This window comes from Kwoniella dendrophila, chromosome 1 (assembly GCF_036810415.1).
Source record: "Kwoniella dendrophila CBS 6074 chromosome 1, complete sequence".
Taxonomy (NCBI): Eukaryota; Fungi; Basidiomycota; class Tremellomycetes; order Tremellales; family Cryptococcaceae; genus Kwoniella; species Kwoniella dendrophila.
The window spans coordinates 3,286,679-3,311,307 of NC_089476.1; the positions used below are offsets into that span (position 1 = coordinate 3,286,679).

Genomic DNA, 24,629 nt, shown 5'->3' on the forward strand with positions numbered 1-24,629 from the left:
ACGAAAAACCTAGACAGCCACAAACTCAAACGATCGTCACCTGCAACCGAAAGGACCACCTTCAACTTGCTACGAGATCTGCTGTTCGCGCTCTTTAGAAAGAATATCACACGTTATAAGAGATACATTGTCCATTCCTATATACTATATACAACTAAGTAACCCAAATGACTGCGTTGTTGATATGTCAACGAGATTGATTACATGCTGATTTATACTGGTTTAGGCATTTGTGCAACTTGCTCAAGGTTGTATTTAACATTTCTACTATAATTAGCAAAGAGTTGAGCTGCGATATGTACGTCTGAAGAAGATTCGAGGATTTCCTATATGATTTGATCATAATGTCAGTAACCCTATATCACAGAACACGAATGCAACAAATAGATAATCCGGCTCGGCTGAAATCGTTCATTCTTGATTGGGCACGGTGTAAACATGATCAGATATTTGAAAGGTATCTGTCCTCGTTGAATTTGCTGAATCACGATACACTTTCAGATGAAGATGAACATCAATCGACCCACTTTTATACAATGATTCATTTCCATGACTGCTTCGTTACATTTATCCTGAAAACAATATCAAAGCACAATTGGTTAACGAGTTGACCCGAAGACAACGAGGTTCCGGATATCTACTTGTAAAACTCACAACATTTTTTATGATTCTTTCCAATAGAACTGCTTGCTCTGCTTCATGAGGGTTCTCCATATTGCTTGCTATGTAATGTATAGGTAATGTTTTGGATATGTTGGTCAAGCATCGTTATAACAGTCGCGTTAGAGTATTGGATTTTCGCGTCTTCTTCAAGTGGAGGCTAGTTAGGGTGTGATGCAAGTTTTTGGGGGTTATGTAACGAGCTACACGTGGTTTGTGTGGCAAAAGTAAACAAAGCTAAAGGTATGGGATAATCGTATGATCGTTCCACTTTGCATCCACTACTACTCACCAGATTATACGGACAATTTGACTATTTGATTATTTCACTTGAACCCTGAATGTTTGAGCATTGACCGGTATGAAAAATAATTTCAACCAGAGGTGATCATCGCGTCCTAAGCTAGTTGCTTGTTGTTGTCTGATACGATCCTTTTTTTTTAATCGTTAAACTTATGACTTTTGGTAACCCGATTCAATCCGACTTATTCGTGTAATCCTTTATATAGGTGGCATTCTTTTCTTTCATAGATATCCCTCTTCTTCTTTCTTCAGTCATAAGCTTGTCAATCCCACCAAGCATAGATTGAGGTTCTCTTTTTTTTCTTTTTTTCTATCAACAGCCTTTCTTCAGTTTAGTGGTCATCGACGTATCTCTTTTCACCTCTCTTCAAGATGTCAGCAGTAGCCATGGATTTCTTACAAAAATACGCTCCAGTAGTAGCAGATCAATTTGTGTCTATGAATGCAACTCAGACTCAAAATACATTATACGGTGATGTCAATTTAGAAGCCTTGAACTGGTTAGAAAGAACATGGGCAAGCTATTATATTTGGATGGGTAACCCTGTTCTTGCCACTGGTGTAATGAGTTTCTTACTTCACGAGGTGAGTCATTCAGCTTTTGCCCCAGATATCCACTGTATCAGTTTACTGATATAGTCATCAAATAACAGATCGTTTACTTCGGAAGAGCTATACCATGGTTAATTATCGATGCTATACCTTATTTCCATCAATGGAAAATTCAACCTGTAAGTTATGCTCTTCTCGCTCGAATACCAGACGTCTAAATCTAAGCTAACAATCTCTTTCATCTTGTAGGACAAGCACATCTCCAAAGAACAAATCTGGAAATGTACAAAAGTTGTATTATTAACACATTTCACATGTGAATTACCATTAATTTACGCTTTTCACCCAATTTGTTGTTATTTCGGTATGGCTACATATGAAGTCCCATTCTCATCAATCGGTTTAATGGCTGCACAAATTGCCTTTTTTTTCGTCTTTGAAGATATGTTCCACTACTGGGCACATAGAGGTTTACACTACGGTCCTTTCTACAAGAACATCCATAAATTACACCACGAATTCTCTGCTCCAATTGGTCTCGTAAGTCTTTATCCCCTCGTTCATCATCTTAAGCAATGAGAGTTTAACGCTGATATCTTCGATATATTTAGGCCGCTGAATACGCCCATCCACTCGAAGTTCTCATTTTAGCTCAAGGAACAATTTCTGGACCATTCCTCTACTGTTTATTCAGAAAAGATTTACACATCCTCACTGTATACATTTGGATTACACTTAGATTATGGCAAGCTGTAGATGCTCATTCAGGTTATGATTTCCCTTGGTCATTAAGACATTTCATTCCATTCTGGGCCGGTGCAGATCATCACGATTACCACCATATGGCTTTCACAAACTGTTTCTCAACTTCCTTTAGATGGTGGGATTTCTCTCTTGGTACCGATGCCAAAGTAAGTTCTTTAGAAATATTGATAGTAACATCACGAGTGTAGGCTAATTCTATTTGGTTTGCAGTACCACGCTTACAAGAAAAGACTCGCCGCTGCTAAAGCTAATCAAAGAGCTAAGATCGAAGCTGAAGAACATGAAAGAGCTACTCAAGAAGGTCTCGAAGCCGAAAGACTCGTGTTAATGGGAGGACCAAACAATATCGAGAAGATCAAGATTGGTACTGGAAAGAAGCAATAGATCATTACTTTACAGCAAATACATGAGATATGTTGGGCGTAGGCAGGAATAGCGGGAATGGACTATATCCATAGAATCAGATAGATACACAAGATGACTAGAAACGAATCCCCTCATTACCTTTATAACGCATCATACCTATAGTATGTAGGTTATAACAATTAATAGTTCACTCATATACCTTATCCGGATTAATACCCCTACATGTCAACCTCATGTATCCTCCATCGCATCGCCAAGCGTTTAAAAGATGATTCTCATCGAGTCAGTACATAAATTATTGTCTGTATCTTTGTGTACATTAGTGACATCACGTTATTACCGTTTAATGCCTCCCATTGTGCATAAGAAGACAACTCTATCTTGCGCGTGGTGCATACGATATGCTTGCATTGTGAATAAACGGGTTGGCTACACGTCAAAAAGGCCAAATTCGTAATCTTCAACAGCATATGAATCGGCCGACGTGATGAATATATTGGATACGGAGATGATATGAATGGATGATCTACGTACGAAATGGATATGATTTGATTGGATATTCGGGAAATTATCCGCCACTTTTGACTTTTTACTATGGTGAAGAGTGATTTCATCGGGTAACTTAGGGTACACCACCATACAGTGTATATACGCTCAGATCTGTTTTCACCGTACATACAGCAAACTTCTGTTTTTTTTTATTTTTCTAAATCAACAAAATCAAAAGATATCCATTCAACGATCGCAAACACCCATCGTCTTTGGATTCAAGCACAACAAACGCAAGAGACTCACCTCTACTACCACCAAAAGAGTTATACTTCGAACCGGGACAGTCACGACTTATACATAACACCAGTCGATCGAGTGAATATAACTACTCCACCTTCAGCTTTAAGAAACCAGTCTGACCACTACAGCTTCAACGAGTATACAACTGTCTAAATAAGGATAAACAGCTTACAAGACACATTTACAACGCGCATATCAGTAAACTTTGACAGTTTACTCAAATTTACCAATCACAATACCACCTCCAATCCCATTACCAGCACATTTTCATATACCCACAGCAGTTTCAACACCACTTTGTGAAACTTGCGAAATGACTTCATCATGTCCATGGCATACAAACCCTACAGCGGCTAACAGAAGACCTGTACCAGGTAGAGAATTATTAATGGCTATGAAAGTTCAAGCAAATTCATTTGTTTTAGGTACAAGGAAATCAAATTTAGCTTTAATTCAAACTGGTCATGTAGCAGATGATTTAAGAATTTTACATAATTCTCCATTTAAACCTTTACCTGAATTTTCTCAAGATCAACAAGATGAAAATGCTACTTCTTCTGAAGAAGGTGAAGATGTATCGGAAGAAGAAAAAATACCATTTCAATTTTCGATTGAATCTATGACAACAGTTGGAGATAGAAATCAAACTACACCTTTACATTTATTATCACCTTATTCATCTACACAACCTGCAAAATCATTATGGACAGATGAATTAGAGTTCAAATTACTTAATGGTCATTTTGATATGTTGATTCATTCTTTAAAAGATGTACCAACAGTTTTAAAAGATGGTTGTGAAATTGGTTGTATGGTAAAAAGACATGATCCAAGAGATGCTTTAGTCATTAAACAAGGATTACCATATAAGTCTCTAGACGAATTACCCGATGGCTCAGTGGTTGGTACAGGAAGTGTAAGAAGAGTAGCCCAATTAAAAAGAGCCTTCCCAAATTTGGTCTTCGAGGATATGGTGAGTGATCGTATCTCTCAGTGATTAACAGAATCCACCATGGCAGATGCAATTAATCGAGGATAAGGCTGACTGTCTGTCTCATGTAGAGAGGAAATCTCAATACCCGATTTACCAAACTTGATAATCCTGAATCTCCCTTTGCCGCTTTAATTCTCGCCATGTCAGGTCTTCAACGTCTGGGTATGGCGGATCGAGTAGTATCTACACTGTCGTCTCCTGTTTTGATGCACGCTGTCGGTCAAGGTGCATTAGCAGTAGAAATCCGATCCGATGACAATCGAACGAGAAATTGTTTGAGGGGTTTAGGACATTGGCCAACTGAATGGACATGTGGAGCTGAGAGAGGTTGTTTGAGAGTATTAGAGGGTGGATGTTCAGTACCTGTTGGTGTTGAAAGTGAGATTGTTGAATTAGATTCCGACTATGTCTTGGAAGATGATGTCGAAGATCCATTTAAAGATGAAATTGAAGAAGAATTAAAAGAAGATTCACCAATGTTACATTTTTCAGGATTGATCGACATAAAACCAAACACAAGGCCATCTACACCAACATTTTCGAAAAATTCACTACCACCTTTAAGAAAAAGATTTGCGAAATTAACTTTATCCACATGTGTTACTTCAACAGATGGTAAAAAACATGTTTTATACGAACCAAAACCTGTAATAGTTAGATCATATAGACAAGCAGAAAAATTCGGTGAAGATTGTGCAAGGAAATTGAGAGCAATGGGTGCTTCAGAAGTTTTAGATGAAATCAACGCAATAAGAAAAGAAAGGGAGAAAGCAGATCTAGAAAAAGCTCTACAAAGATCTAAAGCTATTCAAGAAGAACAGGAAAAGTTAGGTAAAACTCAAGGTGGTCAATCTGAAGTTATTGCTTAAAATAATTATCAAAACTTCGAACCCATAGTTATCTGTCCTGCCAACCCTTACACCGATTCTTATGTTTGCTTCTTCAACCTCCTACTCTTCGGATTTTCGCTTTGACTCTTGTATATATATTATATTGAACTTTTCTTTTGCTCTCTCACCTCATCATTCTGTGCATTTTTCTTTCTTTTTGGTGGTATATCGAATTTGTACATACCACCACATCATTGCGACCCTGCAACATCCCCATATGCATGTAAATATCTTAATATCCTGCTACTATAATCTGCTACAATACGCGATTTCTTCTGTTATTGTGATTACGTTATGTGTGCCACGCGACTCATATTTGACACGCAATCTAAGCAAGGGGCACCGTGTTGCAAGCTACTGTATATTGCTGCATTGCTTTGACCACTCTATATATACAATTCAACAAATACTCAATTCAATAACAATTCTTCTCTATTGTCAACTTCACCAACATAATCGGTTTCATTTCAGTATAAGTAGTTTGACTCTGTCTTTACTGGATTATACCCTATAGAAGTAGAAGAAGATAGAAGACATGTCTGATGGTATCGGTATTGCTAAGTAAGTAATCCGTTTTAGCTGGTTTCGACCTATGAGGAGGGTTGACTGATGATAGATACTTCCTCTCAGTTTGCCAAATCAAGTGAGCTGTTATTTCCCGATATCTGATGGTTCTAGGGATACAGCTGACTCTGATCTCTCGTAGAGGCATAAAATCACTTCTCAACATGGTGCTCATTTCACTATCATGGTAGTTGGTAAGTGGTTCAATCATATCGTCAACTAGAAATAAAACGAGTCTGTGCGGAAAGAGACGCCTTTTGGCTCTGTCAATATACAGATCGCATCCTTGACATGCAAAGTCTCATTCGTACCGACTTGAGGAATACATGACAACAGCTAACGACTTTACCACTCTCTTCAGGTGAATCCGGTTTAGGAAAAACAACATTGATTAACACACTTTTCGCTACTGAAATATGCGCACCAAGGAATTATCGTCAAAGGTAGGTAGGAAGACTACTGGATCTATGCGTTAGAGCCATCAAGTCTCAGTAGACTCGACATCAATACAACGATCCTCAGCTGATACATCTGATTTGATGTAATTAGATTCGCAAAACAGTTAGATAAAACTACTGAAATTGAGATTCTTAAAGCTGATTTGGAAGAAAGGGGGTTTAACATCAAGGTAGGTTTCAGATCAGCTATATCCACTAGAACTTCAAGGCTCAGCTGATATGATTGCGACAGTTAACCGTTATTGATACCCCTGGTTTCGGTGATTATGTCAACAATAGAGATAGGTGAGTTGCTACGTGCGCATCCCGTGTTTTTCAGCCCGTTTATACTGACCTCACATTGCGGTATTTTAGTTGGACACCCATTATTGATTTCATCGACGATCAACATGAATCATATATGAGACAAGAGCAACAACCTCATAGAAAGGAGAAACAAGATTTACGGATTCACGCCTGTCTATATTTCGTTAAACCAACTGGTACAACCCTCAAACCTCTTGATGTAGAAATTATGAAACGACTCGGCACTAGAGTCAATCTCATTCCAGTCATTGCTAAAGCAGACACAATGGTTCCTGAAGATTTATTAAATTTCAAAACTGTCATTCGTGAAGTCGTTGCTGCTCAAGGAATCAAGATATATACTCCGCCAATTGATACCGACGATGATGCTGTAGCAGAATATGCTAGATCGATGCAAGCTGTTATGCCATTTTCCATTATTGGAAGTACACAAGATGTGACCACACCAGATGGTAGAGTTGTAAAAGGTAGAGAATACTTGTGGGGTGTAGCTGAAGTAGAAAATGAAGATCATTGCGATTTCAAAAAGTTGAGATCGTTATTAATTAGATCATATATGTTAGATTTAATCACTTCAACCGAGGAAAATCATTATGAAGCTTATAGATTGACTCAAATGGAAACACGTAAATTCGGTGAACCAAAGGTTAGGAAATTAGATAATCCAAAATATAGAGAAGAAGAAGAAATGTTAAGAAAAAGATTCACGGAACAAGTTAAATTGGAAGAAAGCAGATTCAGACAATGGGAACAACATGTAAGTTTGAGATTTTGAGATTTCACTTAATTACCATAAGAAGAAATACATCATGCTGACTCCGCGTAACACTGACCTCTAGCTCATCGCTGAAAGAGATAGACTTAACAAAGATTTGGAACAAGCTCATACTGCTATCAAAGCTTTAGAGGTGAGTCAAATCGTACCATGCAACTTGAACAGGAACTGAATAACTTTTTTTTCGTTTCACAGGCCGAACTAGATACAGTTGCTGCTTATCACCGACAAGGTGGTACAGTCGGACGACGATAGGTTGGAGTGTTTGCGTCCTATCTACTCGTTCAATACCAAAGTCTTCTTCATCTGATTACTCTCTCTTACCTTACCGATACTGTTTATGACCCTTGAATGTTTTACCTTGACGTATTTTATACCATACCTAATGATTTTTATCTTTCCCGAATGAATTATGCAAGGTGTTTTTTGATGATACAAAAGGCGCAAAAGTCATCCTTCGGTCATTTGTAAAATCCACCCCATGTATATTGCCGATGAAAGCTATTTGTTATCACTAGATATGCTATTTAGAACAGCAATGCATATATATATACAATTTGTGATGCAACAACAGTATTTAGGTGGCACGGCACAATTACACATATAAATGAGGCGAGATATCATCGATACGAAACACCCCTTTCACCACTCCCATATCCCCCTGAACTCCCTCCAATCCTCGTCCCCGCCACCTCCAACTACCCCTCCTTGAGCTTCTCTCTCAAATCTCTCAATTTCTTCCTGATCAAACAACTTCTGATAACATGATCTCCCAGGTGTATTGAAATGTTTATATGGATCTATAGGTTTAATTGGATCTCCACATCTATAACAGAAATGTGCGTTACATCTACCGCAAGTCATATGATTACATCCATGACTACGACAAATGGACGTTAGCATCATGAATCCACCAAAAAAAGTTTGAAGACTGACCTCTTCTCGACTCTGACGCCACAGCCTGAACAAGGTCTAGTTTTAGATTCCAACCAAGATTTATTCGCTTCATCCTCAAAGTATTTAGCAACTAATCTTTCTAGATTTGCTTTACCTCTTTTCAATTCCATTCTTTTTCTACCTTCACTATTTTCTGAATAACTTAAATATTCAGAAACTATTAGAGATGTTTGTGGGAATGCACATGGTGTATGTGGACCATGCCATGTTGCATTACAATATAAACAAAATGAGAATGAACATTTTGGACATGTTCTATGTCTTGCCCATCTGTCTTCTGTCGGTATACTAGGCGTAATAACTGATTCGACAGATACCGTACTTGCACTGTCAGAATTTGCAGAAGATGTAGATGAGAGGTCGGATAATCGAATGACACGAGATGTGAATGCTACATCGAAAACAACTGATGTAGGTAATGGTGGCGGTGGTACGGCTGCTTGACATGATGGTCTTGGGCATATCGTATAAGAGGGATCTAAAGAGGCATTAGCTGTATTTACCGTCAATCTCAGGTTATGACATACCTATCTCTGCTATACGCTTTTCTTTCACTTCTTCCCATCTTTCCCTAAGCGTTTTCCCCACCACACTTTCTACCAGTTCCACATCAATTTCGTTGTCCACTGTTTCTCCTCGATCGCGCAAAGCTCGCTGCTTGGTGCAAGATATACTGGGACAAGATACATTTTCTAACGATCCTTCTGTGATTGCCAATGACCAACAAGAACTGAGGCAAGGTGTACAACTATAACAATAATTTAGCATGTAGAAGATTCTCTCTACCATATATCACTTACAAAACACATCCACAACCAGGCATCTGTATACAACTTTTCCCTTTACGGTTTTCCAAACAAATCGAGCATGAAAAAGCTGTCTTTTCGAAATCTGAATGTATCTGGCTAGCGTTGTAGGTCTTTAGCATGGTGTGAAATGTTGAAGGCGGAATGATGGGTGGGACAGATAACCTATAATCAAATACTGACATCAGCATATATAGACAAATGGCAGAGAGGTTCACTCACTCTAATGAAGAACCTTTAAACATTCCAAGATCTGATAAGAACTCCCCTGTACCGACCCATTCCCACCATTTCCAGATTATACCTATACCTTCACCACAAACTTCCTTCTCCTCATTCCACATCTCGATGAGCTTATCTTGGACTTGTTTTAATGTCGATTTAGGCAACCAATTGCCTAGTTTATCGCCACTGGGTAATGGTGCTCTGAGTGATATCGGCTTCGGCGCTTCGACAAGAGGATAAGATTCCGGAAATAGTACTCTCAAGATGAGAGGAGGAAGATGGGATACCTCTAGAGATACTGATGGACCTGACGATGTATCCAGCTGTACTTGATGAGTGGTGGCAAGGGTGATGGGTAATGTAAGGGTTAAAAGGTGACCTGGCTTGTTATCAGGATTTGGATGTATTTCAATCAAAGATGGATATATCGACTGAGAAATAAGGTGTTAATAAGTCTATGTTTCTCATGAATAGTAAGAAAAGGGCTTACATCCAATACGGTAAGCTCATCCTCTTGAAGGGATGAACATTGGGCGGCAACATCGTCGATAAGAATATCGGTCATATCGCAATAACACCTTTTTTCTCTTGGTGAATTCTAAGACGCTTTTGAGACCCACCTGAGGGATGATGCAATCGCTGTTGATATTGGAGGCTCTGTAAATCTACTTCGTATCTTATATATGTAGTTGAGAAAAAGATCAAAAGATTGTTGTGACTAGACACGAAAAGTGGAGGTCGTCCACACCAAACAAAATCCCAAAGTTAGTCATCCAACTAATCGTCAATATTTTGATACAACCTCTTCTTTGATACCCTGATAAAACAATCGAAGAGAAAAACACACTCACTATTCTAGAAAGGGGACGGGAAGAATGAGCGGGTCGATAAAAGGTTTGTCATCTCCCACAAATCATGAATACGATGAGAATACTAAATAATAGTAATCATTCAACGCGTAGCTATCGATACCGATTCTGTTCACCGGATACATTCCGGTCAAGTCGTTTTAGATCTTCAAGGTGCTATAAAAGAATTAGTGGAAAACAGTTTGGATGCAGGTGCTACTGTCATAGGTATATGATCTCATATCGAGGTTCATGGGATTTCGCTAAAACGATTTTGCATAGATGTACGCATCAAAGACAACGGATTAGATAGCATCGAAATCTCAGATAACGGCTCGGGGATAGCGGAAAGTGACTGGGAATCAATAGGTAAATTAAGCAATGCTATCATTTTGATGTTCGAGACAGACTAATGTCTGTTTCAGGTCTTAAGCACCATACATCGAAATTACCTTCTTTGTCGGATCTATACAAAGTCACGACATTCGGTTTCAGGGGAGAAGCTCTATCTGCTTTATGTGCATTATGCGAAAGTGTCACCGTTATCACAGCTACAAAGGAGACTGCACCTATGGGTACGATTATCAAGCTTGGTAGAGATGGTAAAGTCTTCGACTCAACGGGTAAAATAGCTAGACCTGTAAGTCCAATTCATGACATTCAGGCTTATTGTTATCGCTAAATATGCCTTTAGCGGGGGACGACCGTAACTTTAACAGGATTGTTCGATCCTTTACCTGTCAGAAGGAAAGAATTTGAACGAACCGTCAAGAGAGAACTCACCAAAGCTCTCACCCTACTCACCGCATATGCGTTAGTACCTGCAAGTGTATCTTTGCCAGATGGCAGAAATGGCGTTAGATTAAAAGTTGAGACTGTAGCAGCAGGAAAGACAGGGTGAGTTGGCATTTATACTGAGCGACATAAGGGTTCGAGTCGCTAACAATCATCTTAGAAAACGGAATATTCAGCTTTCAACAGATGGTAGAGGATCGTTAAGAGCTTCTGTGGGAGCAGTGTGGGGACACAAAGCGTTAGATAATGTACAGGATATCGATCTAGAACTTGAGGTTGAAATAGATAGAGTCATGGCTAGAAGGGAAGGTATAACGGAAACGTGGGTTTTTCCATCACTCTACTCCAAACTGTCATTTTGTACTGATTGCAAGCTATAGTACGCAGACCATCAAAGTGGCCGGATTGATCTCTTCAGCTCAATGGGGTCAAGGTAGATCAAGTGCAGATAGGCAATTTTACTTTATCAACGGAAGGCCTTGTAACCTTACCAGTGTACGCATATATCAAAACCTCAAAAATAGCGAAATATGTAGCTGAGACACTCAGTAGGTCGCTCGGGCTATTAACGAAGTATACAAGTCCTTCAACACACATCAAGTACCTTTAGCTATTCTAGATTTTCAAATTCCACCTCGTAAGCTGTTGTATTGTGATCTTTTTCAGGAAATAGAGGCCGCTGACTTAACTTTGTGGTTTGAAGAGAGCGTGGATATCAATGTCAGTCCCGACAAAAGAACCATCTTTGTTCACAGCGAAGATAAGTTAATCGAGGCTTTGAAGGTGAGTGATACGAGGTGATCTGTTTTAATTCGTTAACTCAACTCCGCAATTAGGTTGCCCTTGACGTATTCTTCCAACCATCCAGATCGATTTTTGCGATAGGAGGCGCTACTCAAACAGTCAAGCAGATTCGTGAAACTCAATCGCAGCTGACACAATTCGGCAAAAAGAAGGGTGTCATGGAGGAGCCCGAGACCGACAAGGGTGGGGAGGTAGATGGGGAGACAGACGAAAAAAGAGACGTTGAGACTGCCAAAGATGGAGAATTAGATGCGGAAAGGACAGCTGGAGCATCGTTGGAAGTAGCACGGGATGTAGAGGAGGAGAGGGTGGAGGAGGAGGAAGAGGCCATCACTAAAATCACAGCAAGGAGACGAAAGTCATCGCCAATCATACAGATAGATATTGAATCAGAGGGTGAACCTGAATTATCGCAACCGCCTTCTCGTCCATCTCGTCCATCTCGATCATCTCAAAGGCGGTCAGTGCCTTCATCTCCCCCTTCTGCTCCAAAGCGAGTGATACAGCAAACAATGAATACAAGTCAAGCTTCCTGGTCACCTGATAGAAAATCGCGCTCGACTCCTTCATCTCGAGCGGGACCCGGGCCAAGTACACGAGAAGCTAGGTTGGATCTCAGAAAGAAATTGGAAGCGTACGTTAGTCAGTCTGGGCCGGTAGCTCGAAACGAGGAGAGTGACCAAGAGTCAGACGAGGAGGCAATACAACGAACAGGTAGAGACAACGAGATGGGCGTAGAAACAGACGGAATGGAACTCGATAATATGGACGTAGAAGGCGATATCGGGGAGTTAATAGAAACAGAAGACTTGGCCCATGACGTTAGCGTGAATTATGATCAACAAGACATTTCTGAAGATTCGGTACTCAAGAGAGCCCGCCCGCCCGACGAACCTCTAGTTGACGATGAGCTGGATACATCACCAATATTGGAAAGTGCAACAAAGGGAACTGAAGCTGAAGCGATAGAGGTAGATACTGAAGGTGAAGAAGAGGAACAGCCTGGTACAAGTGTAAGGCGTCAATCAAGTGCTTATCGAGACGAAATCTCTACAACAAATATACAAGGTGAAGTGAAATTAGCTTTCAACTTACCTAGACTGAAACTTCGATATAATGCAAAACGGAAAGACGAAAGTCAAGAGCAAAATAGTGTCAATAGTACGAAAGATGCATTTAAAGCAGTAAAAGAAGCCGGATTATCTGATGCAGCAGGTATAGCAAATAAAAATATGCAACTAGCTGAAGAAGCTTTATCAAGAGTCATATCGAAAGAAGATTTTGAAAAAATGAAAGTTTTAGGTCAATTCAATAAAGGTTTTATCATTGCTAGATTAACAAATAAGCCTGATCCTGATTCAACGATATCAAGTAGAAAAATCGGAATAGGAACAGATGATTTATTCATAATTGATCAACATGCTTCAGATGAAAAATATAATTTTGAGACTTTACAACGTACTACAATCATTAAAGGTCAAGCTTTAATCAAGTATGTGATAATTTTTCTTATCGTATACTTTGAATCTCTGCCATAGTAATATGAATAGCTGATAATCTTATCTTGTTTGATTAGACCCAGACCATTACAGTTAACTGCTGGAGACGAGATAGTGGCAATGGAAAATCTAGATATTTTATCGAAAAACGGATTTGATGTGAAGATTGATGAAGATGCTTTACCTGGTCGAGGTGAAAGGATTAGTCTGCTGGCTATGCCCGTTAGTAAAGAGACAACGTTCGATTTCAAGGGTAAGTCACCATATTTGACGATCCATCAAACAGCTTTGCCTCACTCTTGTGTTTAACTTCAAAGCTAATTCGAGTCAAACTATGTATAGATCTTGAACAATTATTACATATGTTAAGTGATGGACCACGAACACAAGGTCAAATGGTCAGATGTACAAAAGCAAGATCAATGTTTGCTATGAGAGCATGTAGAAAGAGTATTATGATTGGCAAAAGTTTGACCAAGTTACAAATGGTTAACGTGAGTTGTAAATTGATTAAGTCTTCTTTGATCGCTGATGTAGACTGTTATTCAAACCAGTTGCTGAAGAATATGGGTACGATCGATCAGCCTTGGGTAAGTTTCTTGAATATGTAAATTGACGTTCGTACACTGCTAACCCATCAACCCTTATCAGAACTGCCCACATGGTAGACCAACGATGAGACATTTGATCAAGATTGATCAGCCTACTAAGTCACGTTCTGGAAAGGATAGGATAGATTGGAGGAAATGGAAGAAAGAGCAAGAAATCTGATCTCCTTTGACCAAAGCTTATCTTCTTGAACACAGTACATGTCCGTGGCTACCAACATGTGCTATTTGGCAACATGCATAGAAACTGATACTGATACACAACAACTAAATACATGATTGTCATTCGACTTATATACAACTTTATCTAAACACCGCTATAATTCGGTATTACTATTGATCCTGAACCAAGATTCCTCCCTATGTTCAATTCGACAAGGTAGATCTATCCATTTGGCTCTCGACCATCAAAATCCTTTTCAGAATGACTAAAACTGCTCTACAAGCTTTTGTCCAATTTTCTTCTGCTGTATTATCATTTTGATTATTTGTAGAAGAATTAGGGTTACTCTGGTTACTTGATGGTGATGATGATGATGATTGGTTTGATGTTGAAGTCGAACCCAAACCCATTATTGACATTGAAGGTAATGTTAAAGAAGGAATTGATGATATTCCAGGTAATTTGATTGAATGATTCGATATTTTGTCTTTATGGATTCTGTGTGAATGGATTAGCTCATTTGGATTGATCTGGGTCCTTTTAATCAGAATAAACCCGCCCTGAATCTTGTCTAGAACACAGAGCGTAGCGAGGGAGTGAAGGCGTAGGATTGTTTCAGACGAGGAGGAGAGATGCTTGGAGTTGAGCTGATATACTCACTCAATATTATTATTTGCCCAACCTTTGTTGTTCAACTTGCCAAATTCAATCAATTGTTTCAAACAATTCAATATCGATATCAAAGCATAATTGAACCGTCTATTTTGTAACAGTCTTGCTGGAGACAAGTCTGATGAAGCGTATAGTTCATATACATTTCTCGAAGGTGGTAATTCTTCTATACGCGAATATGAACCTAAGGGAACGATTTTATATCTATTGAAACAAATATAAACAAAATTCTGATATTAGCATTATATAGGATGTGATTTTAGTGAATTTTGCTTACGTTTTGAAAACAAAACCAACTTTATCAGCAATTCTATCTAAACACAAAGCCGTTAAACCCCATGCAGCGTTAATTTCATCCCATTCAACATGTGGTCTACCACCTAATCTTAACCCATTTATAGTTCCAACTGTTATACCGTGATTTGAGGATGAGGATGATGATGATGAAGATTCTAATGGAACATGACCAATTTGAAATGCATCATTATATACATTAGTAGATTCTAAATGTGATAATAAAGATCTCGATAATAATAGATGTGTTTTGGCTGTTGTTAATTCTGATTGTAAATGTGATGAATGTGTAGATAATTCAGCATGCTGGAGTAAATACCTGTAGTCATTTGGCAATTGTAAGTCAACGATCTTTTGAGAATCAAAAGAGCGATTGAGTGAACTTACTTGGTCTCCTCACGATCAACTTCTTCTTCATCTCTCTTCACTTTTTCTTCTTCCATCTCTACTTCTTTCAACTCCTTTTCTCTTTCTTCAAGTACAACTCTTAATTTCTCTTCTTCATCTTCTAATTCCTTTTTACGTTTCATCAATTCATTCCATTCATCTTCATTACCCTCTATATCAAATTCACCTAATGCCTCTGTTTCCGATTCTGCTTTATTTGGATCTTTATTATCACTTTTACTTATACGTTTTACATATGATGAAGAACTTTTACTTTGGTTCTGTGTTTCTCTATTTCTGAGAATTTCTCTCTCAAAACGTATATAAGCATCTCTTTCTTTTGTCAATTCTTCAGTCAATTTTTGAAATTCATTTGTTAAGATTAAAGTACATTCTGTACATAGTGGATGTGAAATGGATGTTTCACTCGATAATACCGAATGTAATTGATCAACTATATTCGTATTCGTCGTTGAATGTGCTGAGTGATGATTATTGTTAGATTGGGCATGTTGAGGGAATATCGAAGAATCAGATAATAATATGAACGATTCTGCTACAGCATTATTCCTTGATGAAGTCGAAGGTATGGAATTTGATTCCCCCCATATTTTAGCTCCGGGTTGTGAAGAAGGTGGAAGTAGATTTAACTTCGAGCTAGCTGGTAAGGTTGATGGTGTAGATCGTGTAGGTATAGCAGATTTGATCAGATTCAGTTGTGATGAAGTCACATCTTGTATCGATGGATCAAGTATCAAAGGCTATTATGACAGGTTAGTAAATACAGATCCAGCGTTATGGTGAAGTTCATGGGCTCACCTGATGACATCTCTGACAGATATGTGAATCTGATCCCGAGGAGATCGAAGGACCTGCTTGGTGTTGCTGCCGGGACATATTCCGGATTTGTTGTTGCCCTTTTGAGTTATACAGCAAATGCCAAAAGATAATATGAGAGACAGTTTAATGAAGAGCAACATGATCAACAGCCGGTTATATGCTTGTGCATCATTACGTTCAGGCGAAGGGATATCTTCCGCTGGAAGTAAACAATTTTAACCAACAACAACGGCAAACTAACAAGAATAACAAATCCTCATTATCCTCATTCTGAACGAGATTGAAGACCTTTGTGCTTGCAGTAATCGAATCATTATTGTGAAGATATCGCTATTACAACATATTCAGATTGCAAACTAGAATCCAATTAAGATACACCGTCTGTCAAAACAGCAAAAATGCCCAAAAGACCCCCTTCACCACCAAGCTTCACACCACCGCTACCATCAGACCAACATTTAGTTGTATTATCTTCACCTCAAGGATCAAATAATTGGTTATGTAAAGATACTAAAGATGTTGAACGATTAGTTGAAGTCTCATCAAAGTTAAGAAGGATCAAAAGTCTAATCATCATGAGAGGTATGTCCAGTATATATATATGATCAGGCTGTTCAAGCTAACCCTGGCAAAGAGAACTGGTTGATCGACTAAGAATAACTGATATATGGTTTTATGTATAGGTGATTTCGCAATTATATCATTATGGCCACAAAGCTCAGAAGAAAAAGGAGGTAGACTTGTCGGTGAAATTCTACATATTCTCGATAAATCAGATATAAAAGAATGGAAAAAAGCTGGTGCATGGTAAGTTTAGTTCACTACTTTTGGTCTTCTAAACTGGTTAATCGTTAAATACGTGTTATCATGTTACATAGGCCAGAAGGGTTGGGTGAAACTCCTACTCCAGCTCAAGCAATACGACAATCAGACTCCGAGGAGGAAGAATATGCTAGTGAAGGGGAGGGAGAGGATGAGGATGATGATGAGAGTCGTTCCCAGTAGTCAATTTGTTAACAGGATGATCAAACATTCACTTCGAATATCCAGCATCGTATATACCCAACTATCCAAGTCAAACATAGAATGGATAATGCATTATAATCAAAGTCCGTTCAAAGAAATCATATGCTACAAAATACTCATGAAAATGATATTATATATATACTGAAAGGGGGAGGTTGATCAGACCTTTCACGTTGGCGGTCATTAATTTCGCTCCATGACGGATAGAAGTATCTAATCGCAACCTCTAAAACACCAATACGTCTTGATACTCTTTTCATCCATACTACTTCTTCCAACTTCAATGGTGAAATCACCATTTGGTATTACCCACCTTTGCTTAACTACATCCCATATACTGACATCGTATCTCGATAATTCAAACGTTACCGTTTTGGTGGCTCCCGGTTCCAGTTGAATTCTGGGATACGGGAAAACAGGATGATCAACCACCGCCTTCAGAAGGACATTGATAAATTAACAGCTTGGATTACATTTCACTTACCTGTTGAAATCCCTTAAAACCTTTGGAGGTTCACCAGCTTCAGGTGGATAACCTAAATATAATTGAGGTATATCACACCCAAGTACATTACCTGTATTGGTAACATCAACAGAGATAGTCCATCGAGTTCTGTGTAACCTGTTAGATGTTTCGGTGAGTACGCTTGGCTCGGTACTTATACATTTGCAGAAAACTCAACTTACGATTTAAGAGTGAATGAACCTAGTTTGCCAGTACTATTACCTCTTGTTGAACCACCATCGGGTGAAGTAGTATTGCAATTGGCTGATGGGTAAGTTGTATTAGTCGATGATGAAGGTACATCCCTTTCCTCCACGAAATCCCTTTTATTCCCACCTTGATCAACACCATCATCATGACACCACATATTGATATTGGAATAATCAAAAGTAGTATAACTTAAACCGTATCCGAATTCATATCTTGGTGTTATATTCTTACTTAAAAAATGTCTATAATCTATATTCAAGTCTTCTTTATATTCGACTGGTGGATGAGGAATTACATCCGTGTTGACGTAATCGATATTTGCTGGATAATCGGATTGCTTCTTAGCTATGGTATAAGGTAATCTACCTGAAGGGTTATATGAACCATATAGCACATCGACTAGAGAATTACCTGATTCTTGACCTGGTAAACCAGCCCAAAGAACAGCTGTAATATTTGGATGATCAATCCAATCTTCCATTATAATTGGTCCAACTGAATGAATGATGACGATAGTATTGTTATTGACACCTGCTACAGCTTTAACTAATTCGTCGCCGTTATGCCATGCAGTAATGTTATTTCTATCACCTTCATTACCATCGACTGTTATATATCCTTCACCTGAATCTGAATTGATACCAACTAAAGCAACATCATATCCAGTTGCCCAATATTGTGCTGATCCAGTATCGAAATCGTTGAACCACCAATCTAAAGTCGTACCATCTTTTCGAGCTTGTAACGATATTGCTTCTAATGGATCAACTAAATATGGGAAATTACATGTTCCAGATCCCCATCCCATAGCTAAAGTACCTTCATCTCCACCTCTATCAGAGTATCCATTTGGGCCCTTATAGGAAGGAGCTAAATCAGAGCCGATCAATGTCATTTTACGCGGTGCTTTAAGAGGTAAAGTGTTATTAACATTCTTGAGAAGAACTGTGGATGATGCGCCAATATGTTGCACGAGTCTATGCAAGAGAGGTATATTAGTAGGTATAAACATATCAAGTAGGCCTTACGACTTAACTTACTTCCAATGATCATCTCTAACATCGACATGAGAGTTGTTGGTAATCGATCTAGGTCTTGAAGCGTCAAAGTTGACTTCGGGAAAGGTACCATTATCTTGATGAAGTAAGAAGAAACTGGCCATAATCCTCTGAGCCATATCATCCAGTCTCTCTAACGGTACACTGCCATTTTGAACAGCTTGAGTTAAATTCTTACCCCAATAACTCGTCAAAGACTTCTGTTCAATATCACCAGGCATTGTCATATCTAAGCCAGCATTGGCAGATAATACTCCAGTATGTTGAGCATTCCAATCTGACATTATATAACCTTTAAATCCAAAATCTTCTTTCAAAATACCATTGAGTAATTCTGAATTTTCACATGCCCATGTACCATTCAACAAGTTGTATGAACACATCACGGAAGCTACATCCGCTTGAACAGCTTTAAGGAATGGATGTGAATATATTTCTCTCATTGTTCGATCAGTTATTTGCGAATTTGACGTCGTTCGATTTCTTTCTTGTTCATTTGCAATATAATGTTTGACACTAGATACGAATGGTTGAACAATATACTTATCAGTTATATGTTCGGTATTTGCGATGTGCAGAAACACTTACGTTGCTTGAACGCCTGCATCTTGTAATCCCCAAACGGTCATTTGAGTTGCCCAACCTGACAAGTATGGATCTGCACCAAAACCTTCCCAGTTTCGACCACCAGCAGGTACACGATACATGTTAGTCATAGGACCTAAAGCTATATTTGCACCTTTACCTCTGAATTCTTGACCCATAGCAAGACCCCGGGCATACATGAGGTCTTTATCAAAGCTAAAACAGGCCGAAAGCTTACGTCAACTCGGTTGATGTGCGAAAGTTTGGAAGGTACCAATAACTTACGTTGAAGCGACATTCACACCAGCAGGGAAAGCCGTATTGAAATCTGTTAATCTTATACCTGTAGGAGCGTCCATTAAACACAAACCTGGAAAACCATGTTGGGGTACTGGACCGATATTTCCTACACATCTACCTTGTTCCCAACCTAACCCAGTCGTAAGTTGGACTTTTTCTTCTATAGTCCAATTTTTCAAATAATTTGCAGCTTTACGATGCGCTTCATCCCATTTCGAAGAAGGATTATAATAAGTTCTATTGAATGGTGCAGGTACCCAATTAGACAGATACGTAATGTTGGATTTTGGAGGATATTGATATGGATTATTAGTTGTATTCCCTGATGAATTACTTGAAGATGTACCGTTATTTGAAGGTAGAGTGATGTTACTTGAAGGTGTTTGAGCTGACGTTATATAAGGTAAGCCAGCGAAACTCAGCCATAAAAAGGCTAAGGTAGTGATGAGCATTATGATTGTTGTTTTCGAAAAGACACAGGACGATGGTAGTAGTAGATTTCTTTCCGATCTGTAAGTTGCGGTAGGTGTGGTTGGAGAAGAAGTTATTGATATTGGTTGATGCCTATGTTCGAGTGCTATGATTAGGCCAGAATCCAAAATCCAGATTCTGAGATTGCTGAGATCGTTGGAGGATTGATTGAAATCAAGGAGTTGAATTGTACTTACTTATGAGAAGTATATCTGAGGCACTACTATCCTGTATTACCTTTGCTACAAATGAAGGGGCAGAATCGTAGATAGAGCTAACTAAGTATCAAGCAATAACAAACCACTCTAATAATATCATGGGATATGTCGAGCCTACCAAAGATTGGAATAATAAAGATATCTGTAAATACATGGATTAGCTTTATATATCCTACATGTATTATTGGTACCGTATTGACTACTGTCTCAAAAGCAAAGATCTCGGTGATGGGCTCACGGGCCGAGTTTGATAGGAAGTTTGGGGAGAAGACAGGCGTTTGTAATTTGATCTAATTTAGTGTAATGATATCTTTAGACTCACTATGAAACTGATTTACTTAGAAGATCTGTGCTCTAACTATTGTATAGCTATAAGCCGCTTTCTTCAGTACCTAGTATGATATTGTCCGATAAGCTAATAGCATTGATTCGCAAAAGACGATGCTTGGTATTGACGATAATCTATTTGACAGCGAAGATCGATATGAATGTAACACTGATGGGCGTTACGATCGACCTGTGGTCTTCGAGTGATGAACTCGAATGGGTATAATGCAACAATTTCGTCCTATGTTGTGATTCAGTGTTGTCACTGTCGATTATTCCCTGTTCTAATGTTCTAGTTGATTTTACTGGAATGCAAATGAATAAAACAAACTGCCTCACGCTAAAGAATGATGAGGTTCGTGCTGCCAGGCCAACTGAAATGATCGATGCTTAGCCGAGCTTGCTTTTGTCGACGTTGAGAAGCAGTGTATGTCACGGTTGGTTAATTATCAAGCACATGCAAAGCTTCAGGTGATTGATCGAAGTGGAGGTTAATTAAGCCAAGAGATATACGGGAATTATCAATAATATAAATGTTAGTCTTCAAAAATGACGTTACAAGCATCCGCATCCTCTGGGGTCGAATGCCGCTCTTTACGGCCGCTTCACTTGCTCATGTTGCCAAGTGAACCGTATTTCACTGCTGATTAGTTGTATGCGATTATAGGTTGTGCAAGCGAGGGATACTGAAGTAAGCATGCGAGTGAGTAGCACACCTCATGTCAAGTGTAGTGATCATGAGGATCTACGAAATTCCCCCACTGCTCCAGCTTGGGGCCAGCATACCATGTGTGCGGGGTAAGGTATCTCTGAAGAGGACATTCCTCTCCAAAGTCGGTTAAATCTGCTTATTGCGCTGACCAGTATGAATTTCCCAACATGCAACGTCATGGTAATCAACAGATCATCCAACACAATCTATCACGACTATGCATATGATTGGTTTGTTTTGATCTGACGCGAATTTACCCATCTAAAGGTAATCCACAAACATCACAATCTGATCTTCCAGGTTCATTAACATATGTACAATGAGGACATGCTCTTTCTGTACTTGCTGATGCTCCACCACTTGCTGGTACTGATGGTGTCGATTCAGGAGGATTACCCAGAGAGGATAGATCTGTTGCAGATCCAGCTGTATGAGGAGAATCTATTCCTAACTCGCCAAAGGCTCTAGAAGGTGGAGCTGATCTAGGGGGTGCACTCGCTTAAATGATATGACTAGAATCAGCTACTACGCCAAAGGAAATCACGAGTCAGCTTACCCGATGATGATGATTCCACAATGGTCAACAATGTCTGCCAACCACCACTAGCAAACAACTCTTCTAGCGCGTTCTTATCACTTGGATGAGCGTGCATAGTAGCGGCTCTGGCGAGAATTTTCTGTTCCGCCTATTTGCACGATGTTATATATGATCAGCATAGATCTACACGATACAAGGAATAATGTCACACTTACCAAAGAGAACAATCCTTGCATGCATAAAAACGCGACTAAATGCCAGTCACTCAACCATTTCTTCACTTCATCCTTGATTCTTTGAGGCCAAGTTCCAGTATCGTTAATTTCTGCATCGGACTTCCTTATTATTGCCGATAATTGTGAAATAACCAATTCTAGCGATTGATCATGAAGACCTGGTCGGTTTTCTGTTGGGAAGGAATTGGACAAAAATAATGGAGAAGGATCCACTGGAAAACCATGTGTTATCTGAAAATATGGTTAGCTACACTATCCGGAGGAACGATTTCAACAGCTTACATTGACGAAGAGGTATTCGACGGGGAAGGTAGGTTTAGCCGGTTGTTTTACCTGCAAATTATATTCATTTTTATAACTATAATCAAGGTTAGCTGAGCTCCCCCAAGTCATGAACTGGTAGCTCACCTGTAGAACACTTCTGGAATATATTCCCCTTCTCCTGGTTTTCTAACTCTCACTATCCCTGGATCCACACTTGCTTCTACTATTCCAGCTTTCACCATTGCTTCTGCGTTTTCTGAAGCTTGCCAAGCTAGAACGCCGATACCTCCATCTTCGTCTCCTGTCAGACAGCATGTGACGAAACGTGAAGAGAAGTGACCAGTGGGAGACATCTTGGTTGGAAGAGGATGCGATATTTGGTATGCTGCCGACAAAAGCATTTCAAGTGATGAGGCTGTATATGACTGTGCATGTCGCTTGTACACGGTTTTAGTGATGTCGTCTGGTTGACTGTGCAGTAAGGATTCATCAGCTATAGTACCAATGACGGCGCTCTCGAATGCTGAACTAGCTCACGGAGTTAGATCTGTATATATCATGCCGACAACAGCTAAACCTTTATCACACCAAGTAGCAATTTCACTTATTCTCTCTTCATCTTCCCAAGGAGTTTCAACAGTCAGACCATCTAATTCACCTTCTTGTTTAGGTTCCCAAACAGCTTCAACAACAGTTTTAACACCCATTGGAACTTTTTCATATTTATCATGTCTACCAATTAGAAAACCTAATCTTTGGGTACCAGTTCTTCTCCATGCAGATAAGATACCATCTATTATGGATGGTGAAGCAAATTCAATATGATCAACCATACGATAAGTTTGTGATTGTAATGTTACAGCCGAAGGTTGACATGATGAACAAATGCCTTTAGGAAATGGTGGATGTGAGCCTGTAGGACATGGATTCATGACTGATAATGATAATGGATCTAATGGTGGTAACTCTGTTGCAGAAGATGAGGTTGAAGGTGGTCTAGATGATAACAATTTACGTAAATATGCATGATATGATAAATGCTTGATCTGTTCAGCTGCTTGATATTTCGCATCATAGGGCTATCAAGTTCACATAATGTCAGCTTAACCGTCAGTCCGTTCTTAGCGGATTAGCTTACCTCTAAAGGCATACAGTAATCGCACATTCCTTTTTCACCGTGCCTGCAAAAGTCGGGATCTCTCTTTCGTTCAATCTTACCAGTTTGACTCTTCCAATATAAATCTATATCGTGTTCTTGTACATGTGATAAATCGGTCAATGGTATAGTATTTGGTAATGGTGGATCAGTATGCGTGTGAGGGTGCGATGGGTCAGGCTGTGATGGGTGAGGATGAGATGACGATGCTTGTGTAGTTGGATGTGATTGGGGATCTGCTGATATTGGTTTGTAAGATAAGAAAAGTAGGTCTCCATGACTATCGTCAAAGATGGAAATTAGCTCATGCTTAGGGTAACATTTCAGCTAAGGATACATCAAGCATACCTAAATCCCATATCTCCAACTGTTCTACCTACTAAAGCAGAGAAAGGGACACTTTCACCACTTGATCCAGGTTGATTACTAAGTTTTAGAGTTTGTGGATCGGGTTGTTCATCAGATTTCGGTATAGTGTCTAACATCATCTTGGCAAAATCTTCTCCTGGTGTAGTAGTTTCAACATTGATACGGGATGTACCAGCTGGCGAACGAATACGAAGCAACTAAAACCGCACATCGTTAGTCAAAGCAGCGAAATTGAAGAGTTTCAACATACCATTTTGAAGACGTTGAGCGAGATTATATGATATTTTTCAGAAAACTATCCGAAGTATAATTGATATTGTTATCTGTAGCT

At 39.1% G+C, this 24,629-nt stretch overlaps 10 protein-coding genes across 10 annotated transcripts; 5 read left to right on the forward strand and 5 right to left on the reverse strand.

Moving 5' to 3' along the window:
- Positions 1 to 212: 212 nt before the first annotated feature.
- On the reverse strand, positions 213 to 714 carry L201_001169 (uncharacterized protein; the record flags this gene model as incomplete). The annotated part of the gene is made up of 3 exons (XM_066216962.1): positions 213 to 326; positions 528 to 572; positions 655 to 714. The coding sequence occupies 3 exons, from the start codon at positions 712 to 714 to the stop codon at positions 213 to 215; spliced, it is 219 nt and encodes a 72-aa protein (XP_066073059.1).
- Positions 715 to 1,335: 621 nt separating this feature from the next.
- Positions 1,336 to 2,664, forward strand: L201_001170 (uncharacterized protein; the record flags this gene model as incomplete). The annotated part of the gene is made up of 5 exons (XM_066216963.1): positions 1,336 to 1,548; positions 1,617 to 1,694; positions 1,765 to 2,055; positions 2,127 to 2,426; positions 2,491 to 2,664. 5 exons carry the CDS (start codon positions 1,336 to 1,338, stop codon positions 2,662 to 2,664), a joined length of 1,056 nt encoding a protein of 351 aa, XP_066073060.1.
- Positions 2,665 to 3,751: 1,087 nt separating this feature from the next.
- On the forward strand, positions 3,752 to 5,301 carry L201_001171 (porphobilinogen deaminase; the record flags this gene model as incomplete). Its single annotated transcript, XM_066216964.1, has 2 exons — positions 3,752 to 4,411; positions 4,501 to 5,301. 2 exons carry the CDS (start codon positions 3,752 to 3,754, stop codon positions 5,299 to 5,301), a joined length of 1,461 nt encoding a protein of 486 aa, XP_066073061.1.
- Positions 5,302 to 5,857: 556 nt separating this feature from the next.
- L201_001172 (uncharacterized protein) lies at positions 5,858 to 7,680 on the forward strand (the record flags this gene model as incomplete). The annotated part of the gene is made up of 9 exons (XM_066216965.1): positions 5,858 to 5,883; positions 5,953 to 5,965; positions 6,029 to 6,080; positions 6,248 to 6,329; positions 6,436 to 6,514; positions 6,577 to 6,629; positions 6,699 to 7,407; positions 7,490 to 7,558; positions 7,621 to 7,680. The coding sequence occupies 9 exons, from the start codon at positions 5,858 to 5,860 to the stop codon at positions 7,678 to 7,680; spliced, it is 1,143 nt and encodes a 380-aa protein (XP_066073062.1).
- A 387-nt stretch (positions 7,681 to 8,067) lies between these two features.
- L201_001173 (uncharacterized protein) lies at positions 8,068 to 9,978 on the reverse strand (the record flags this gene model as incomplete). The annotated part of the gene is made up of 6 exons (XM_066216966.1): positions 8,068 to 8,305; positions 8,362 to 8,860; positions 8,910 to 9,130; positions 9,183 to 9,353; positions 9,411 to 9,844; positions 9,904 to 9,978. The coding sequence occupies 6 exons, from the start codon at positions 9,976 to 9,978 to the stop codon at positions 8,068 to 8,070; spliced, it is 1,638 nt and encodes a 545-aa protein (XP_066073063.1).
- A 310-nt stretch (positions 9,979 to 10,288) lies between these two features.
- Positions 10,289 to 14,130, forward strand: L201_001174 (uncharacterized protein; the record flags this gene model as incomplete). The annotated part of the gene is made up of 14 exons (XM_066216967.1): positions 10,289 to 10,307; positions 10,376 to 10,489; positions 10,544 to 10,630; positions 10,687 to 10,901; positions 10,956 to 11,158; positions 11,217 to 11,378; positions 11,437 to 11,551; positions 11,609 to 11,693; positions 11,760 to 11,839; positions 11,893 to 13,352; positions 13,437 to 13,612; positions 13,702 to 13,853; positions 13,914 to 13,949; positions 14,011 to 14,130. The coding sequence occupies 14 exons, from the start codon at positions 10,289 to 10,291 to the stop codon at positions 14,128 to 14,130; spliced, it is 3,024 nt and encodes a 1,007-aa protein (XP_066073064.1).
- A 203-nt stretch (positions 14,131 to 14,333) lies between these two features.
- Positions 14,334 to 16,380, reverse strand: L201_001175 (uncharacterized protein; the record flags this gene model as incomplete). The annotated part of the gene is made up of 5 exons (XM_066216968.1): positions 14,334 to 14,628; positions 14,791 to 15,006; positions 15,080 to 15,415; positions 15,484 to 16,244; positions 16,303 to 16,380. 5 exons carry the CDS (start codon positions 16,378 to 16,380, stop codon positions 14,334 to 14,336), a joined length of 1,686 nt encoding a protein of 561 aa, XP_066073065.1.
- Positions 16,381 to 16,721: 341 nt separating this feature from the next.
- L201_001176 (uncharacterized protein) lies at positions 16,722 to 17,328 on the forward strand (the record flags this gene model as incomplete). Its single annotated transcript, XM_066216969.1, has 3 exons — positions 16,722 to 16,905; positions 17,007 to 17,130; positions 17,202 to 17,328. The coding sequence occupies 3 exons, from the start codon at positions 16,722 to 16,724 to the stop codon at positions 17,326 to 17,328; spliced, it is 435 nt and encodes a 144-aa protein (XP_066073066.1).
- Positions 17,329 to 17,562: 234 nt separating this feature from the next.
- Positions 17,563 to 20,459, reverse strand: L201_001177 (uncharacterized protein; the record flags this gene model as incomplete). Its single annotated transcript, XM_066216970.1, has 6 exons — positions 17,563 to 17,749; positions 17,834 to 17,971; positions 18,037 to 19,041; positions 19,105 to 19,638; positions 19,711 to 19,923; positions 19,993 to 20,459. 6 exons carry the CDS (start codon positions 20,457 to 20,459, stop codon positions 17,563 to 17,565), a joined length of 2,544 nt encoding a protein of 847 aa, XP_066073067.1.
- Positions 20,460 to 21,988: 1,529 nt separating this feature from the next.
- On the reverse strand, positions 21,989 to 24,551 carry L201_001178 (nuclear protein localization protein 4; the record flags this gene model as incomplete). The annotated part of the gene is made up of 9 exons (XM_066216971.1): positions 21,989 to 22,233; positions 22,292 to 22,421; positions 22,489 to 22,740; positions 22,792 to 22,867; positions 22,918 to 23,244; positions 23,311 to 23,852; positions 23,912 to 24,209; positions 24,278 to 24,495; positions 24,549 to 24,551. The coding sequence occupies 9 exons, from the start codon at positions 24,549 to 24,551 to the stop codon at positions 21,989 to 21,991; spliced, it is 2,091 nt and encodes a 696-aa protein (XP_066073068.1).
- Positions 24,552 to 24,629: the final 78 nt, after the last annotated feature.